Source organism: Sycon ciliatum, chromosome 6 (genome assembly GCF_964019385.1).
Source record: "Sycon ciliatum chromosome 6, ocSycCili1.1, whole genome shotgun sequence".
Classification (NCBI taxonomy): domain Eukaryota; kingdom Metazoa; phylum Porifera; class Calcarea; order Leucosolenida; family Sycettidae; genus Sycon; species Sycon ciliatum.
This window is the reverse complement of record NC_088648.1, coordinates 15815795-15820500: the sequence shown is the minus strand read 5'-3', so window position 1 is coordinate 15820500 and position 4706 is coordinate 15815795. Positions and strand designations below refer to the sequence as shown.

At 44.4% G+C, this 4706-nt stretch overlaps 1 protein-coding gene across 1 annotated transcript in view; it reads right to left on the bottom strand.

The window, feature by feature from the left end:
* Positions 1–3212, bottom strand: part of LOC135818866 (uncharacterized) — an 11565-nt gene extending 8353 nt beyond the window's left edge. Inside the window, exon 1 of the mRNA XM_065332073.1 lies at positions 2814–3212. Within this exon, the coding sequence (XP_065188145.1) occupies positions 2814–3042 (229 nt within the window). The 5' untranslated portion in view covers positions 3043–3212. The remainder of the gene's footprint in view (positions 1–2813) is intronic.
* Between the last annotated feature and the right edge of the window lie 1494 nt (positions 3213–4706).

Below are 4706 nucleotides of genomic sequence, written 5' to 3'. Positions count from 1 at the left end.
CACTCAGACAGAGGATTTTGAAAAAATGCCAGCATGAGAGCACGCTCAGCCACAAACACAGACCAGGGCGACTATTGATCCAGAATTTTGATTTTATATGAGGCAACGTTAGTAATAGTTATCTGCCCTCTTGCAAAGCTCTGCTATATTTTCCACTTTGCAAAGTGTGTTTGTAGCCATCGAGTGCTTTTGCGTAAACTGTAAAAATGCTACCAAGTTTTGCTTACCGGAAGAATTTATAGCTTCTTTGCACCTCCAATGGGAAGGCAAGGGAGTATTTTATCAGTAACAAAATAACAAACCGATCAGGAGCGGGATTTTTGCCCAGGTTGTCCGTCCATCACCGAGACAATATTTGATTTTATCAAGGCTTTAACAATCAGTTACCGTATTGTCTAGAGTAGAAGCCGCCTTTTAAACACTAGGAAGTCACCCAAATAAGTCGGTTCGGCTTATACTACGATGATCAAATAATTAAAAAAATTAACGGTGATTAGATAGAGTTAATGTCCGAATTTCACAGCAAAATCTGTCTGCGATTTATACACCAGTGCGCTTTATACTCTGGAGATGCGGTAAAAAATGGATGGAATTGCTGTGAGTAATGCAATGTGTGCAGTCATCAGCAACACGTAATGGTCTACACCTGCCTCCATTGGAACAGCTTGTAACTGTAAATACAAAATGGGTTTGTCAACTGACAACCGCTCTAATCAGTTGATATTCACTCCTTGGCGCATGCGCTGGATGAAAAATTCTTCTTTTAGCGATCTCGAAAAATCATTGATATTTCGGGCCAGACATCCATCGTCAGAACAATTTACAAGGGGCGAACCTGGTTCTTGTAACCCTAAGAACGTTTATTGCGACGATCGTCAGCTAGAGTACAGTCACTGAATGGTAGAGTAAGACGATCAAGGTGTTAAACAAAGAGAAAAGGGCAGGTTCAAAGTTAACGGCAATAGCTAAGAACATGGCAATATTAACAGATTGAAATTTCGACGCGATTGAGACCCATGTACTATAGAAGGTCAAAAAGACAAAATGAGAAAATGTCATTGGCTCCAACAAACCGCTCCAGTGCTGACATCATGTATATACCACAGTGCTGGGAACTGTAATCCGACCCCCCTCACATCGCAAAGAATGTGAACCCACCGCTCAGGGGGTCGGATTTCAGTCGCCAGCACTGTACAGTCAACTTCGCTTATAACGACACTCGGCGGGGCATCAGAAAAGTGTCCTTATTCGCGAAGTGTCGTTATACCCGAAGTCCCATTATATGTATTACAGTTGGATGGGACTTTGCTCTGGGCATGGAAATTCTGTCGTTATTCGCGAATTGTTGTTATATCCGCAGTCGTTATTAGCCAAGTTGACTGTACTACGTTTTAGGCTACTAGTATGGCGCGCAAGCCCGTGTTAACACCGAGACCATAATTATGTCCGTGTTGGGGGCTTGCCTCACCGGCACAGGCTTGCTTTGCAGCCTCTACTATCCATGCTGTTTTTTTATTATTGTATATTCTGTGGTTTTCTCCCCTTCTGACAAGTAGGTTGTGAACTTTAAAAAACAACCAAAACAACATGAAAATGATGACTGTGTTCAGGCCTCATAGATACAATGTACCTGTTCTTAAGTTATTGTCTCCTCATGAAGTTTTCTAATAAATTCAAATACTGTAAAACCGGAAAGTTTAACGACCAAAAAGTTTAACGTTTTTGCCATGTTGGCATGATAACGTGCAGAAAGTTTAACGATGGCTACCTGGCCACCCAGAACATGCAGCGATGTATGCGCATCTTTTAAGACATCTCGAACCGGGTTCGTGATAACATTTATTCAAATAATGAAAAACCATTGGTCGTTAAAACGTTAGACTTTGTGACTCGTTAGAATTTCCTGTTTTACAGTAGCCGAATTTTCCGGCAACTCCAATCATCAGGACAGGGTCCGTCTACTCAGAAGTCTACTTCCAAGTAGATGTCTTGAGAAGTGTAAATATTTCTTCTGTGCGATTGCTCAATCTCCGGACAGCATGCTGTTTCGACCTTATCAGGTCCCCTCAGGGGGAGCTCTGAGTTACATGTACTGCTCGAACTGATCGCAATGAACGACTGTCTTCTGCGCGATTATAATACTTTGATCGTACTTCACGTGCACTTCATTGTGGTGAAGAATTTCTGAAATGTGCCCCAAGAAAATATTTTGATCGTAGGTGAGATGTTGCCCTGTGGCTGTTGGTGACCGCATTCATACATGACATTTCCCTATGATTGTTTTATAGCACCCGCCGACTCTTACAACTGAAATCAGTTAAAGGAACGCAAATGACTCAACCGTGGTTTGGAGAGTACTGTGTGAGTTGCTATAGACTGGTGTCACATCTATCACTGCTCTTTCCCTTATTTTCTGCCTATGCAAGTCGCAACTCTTGTTTTGAGTTGTTTTTCTTCTGTCTTTTCTGTCCCTACTAGTTGCTGTTACACTCACTGATCCTTATGCACAGATATACAGCATTCCCTCACTAGTGGGACCATTGTTAATATGCTAGGGCCTGTTTTGGACTTCCCACTCCAAATAAAGAATACAAACAAAACAATCACATAATTATGACAATATGGGACAGCCATGTTGGTTCCAAGTCATCGTTAATTTTGATATGGATCACATGATGTCGGTGGCCATTTTGTTTCCACTGTCTACATGCCACGATCACTTTCTGCACAACTTTTGTCACGTGACCTAGATGTGAAGCCACTCTATAAAGGAACGAAACTCTTTTTAAGTTTGTGTTAAAATTGACACTTACTCATGTTCTCGTTTTCTGCAAACTTCACCATGATCTTGCCATCAGGCCATACAGCATTGGTCTGAGCAGGCGCCAATTTGGCGGTCGTTGGGCTGCCCTCGGAGGTCGACACCTTTCCAGAATCCTGCTGGGATGATGAAACACTTGCCATTGCAGACTGTACAGCGCAACCAGCCAGCAGAGCGGCACAGAAAAGGACCGCACTTCGACAACTCCCACTTAGCGCCATGATCTCAAACTATGTGACAGCAAGCTGAATGGATTCAGAACAGATCTCTCCAGGAAATACTGTGCAGAGTAAACGTCGTTTGAGGTCGTCGTAGAGACAATCAGGAACTTAATTTCGCCAGACGGCAATAATACCAAAATAAGCTGTTTGCAAATACTGCCTGGACTTATAAACGCTTTCTCCCATTTACTCACATAGCGCCACACGTCCTAGAAGAGCGCATTACGGAACATTTTCAGCATACACACTGCATAAAGAAGACCAGGGCGCCCAATTGGACCTCGATTGGGAGCCAAATGTTTACGTTCTGAGAATGTTCGGCTACTATTTCTAGATTTGTACAAAGCGGAACAAAGCCAATTTGATCCCAATCGGATCCCATTTGTAACTTTCCTGGCATGCTCGGCTACTATTTCGGCACGAGTAATGTGTACAAAGCGGAACAAAGCCAATTTGATCCCAATCGGATCTCAGTTGTAACTTTCCGGGCATGCTCGGCTACTCTTTTGGCACAAGTAATGTACAAAGCAGCCCACGACTGTACAAATAATGTACAAATCAGCCCACTACGCAGCTTACCCGTACGCGGTCCCAGATCAAGGTACTAGGTGTGGGTTCTCTTGACTCGGTAGAGTCGAGTCGAGCGCACTGCAACTCCTGGTGCTACATTGTTACTTCCCCTTGTCTAACCCCCAGACGAAATGATAGAAGCTGACAGATCGAAATTGAAAAAAAAGAAAAAAAGAACAGCGGTCCCGAGTCAGATTTGTAACCAATTTGGGGACTTCCGGGCATCCTTGGCTACTCTTTCGGCAAGATTTATGTACAAAGTGGGACAAAGGCAATTTGGTCCCAATCGGATCTCAGTTGTAACTTCCCCGGCTTGGCTACTCTTTCAGCACAAGTAATGTACATGTACAAAGTAGACGAGGGCTAATTCGATCCGAATCGGATCTTATTTGTACTCTGACCGGGGACTTTCCGCGCATGCTTGGCGACTTTCGGCAAACATGTTATAGAAAGCAGGAGAGGGCCCAAACGGGTCTCATTCGCACCCCATGCCCCAATCGGGGACTTTCCGGGCCTGCTCGGCTCCTCTTTCTGCACAAGAACGTATCAGAGCGTCGCCGACGTCTAGACCTTGTACATGCACGTACAATTATGCGAATCCCCCCTAGCCCTCCAACGGCGACGACCTCTTTCCAGGCCGTGGTGGTACGATGGCGCAAATTGCGATCCCCTGTGCGACGATGCCGGACGCGGAATCCGTAGATCTACGATGGGGCAGATTGCCGTCGATCTGCTGCGGGAAGCAGATTTCGGTCCCCTCTCAATATTATGTCATGTTATACGCTTGCACAACTGTAACACAAAAACATATTCGCGATCTGTCGAGATGTACAGTCGACTTCGCTAATAACGACTGCGGATATAACGACAATTCACGAATAACGACATAATTTCCATGCCCAGAGCAAAATCCCATCCAACTGTAATACATAATGAACTTCGGGTATAACGAGACTTTGTGAATAACGACACTTTTCTGATGCCCCGCCGAGTGTCGTTATAAGCGAAGTTGACTGTAACTTCCGGGATGCCATTGCATTGAGGTATGGATGACCTCTGAAAGATGTACCATCAACGTGTGTCGGTGGCAAGGA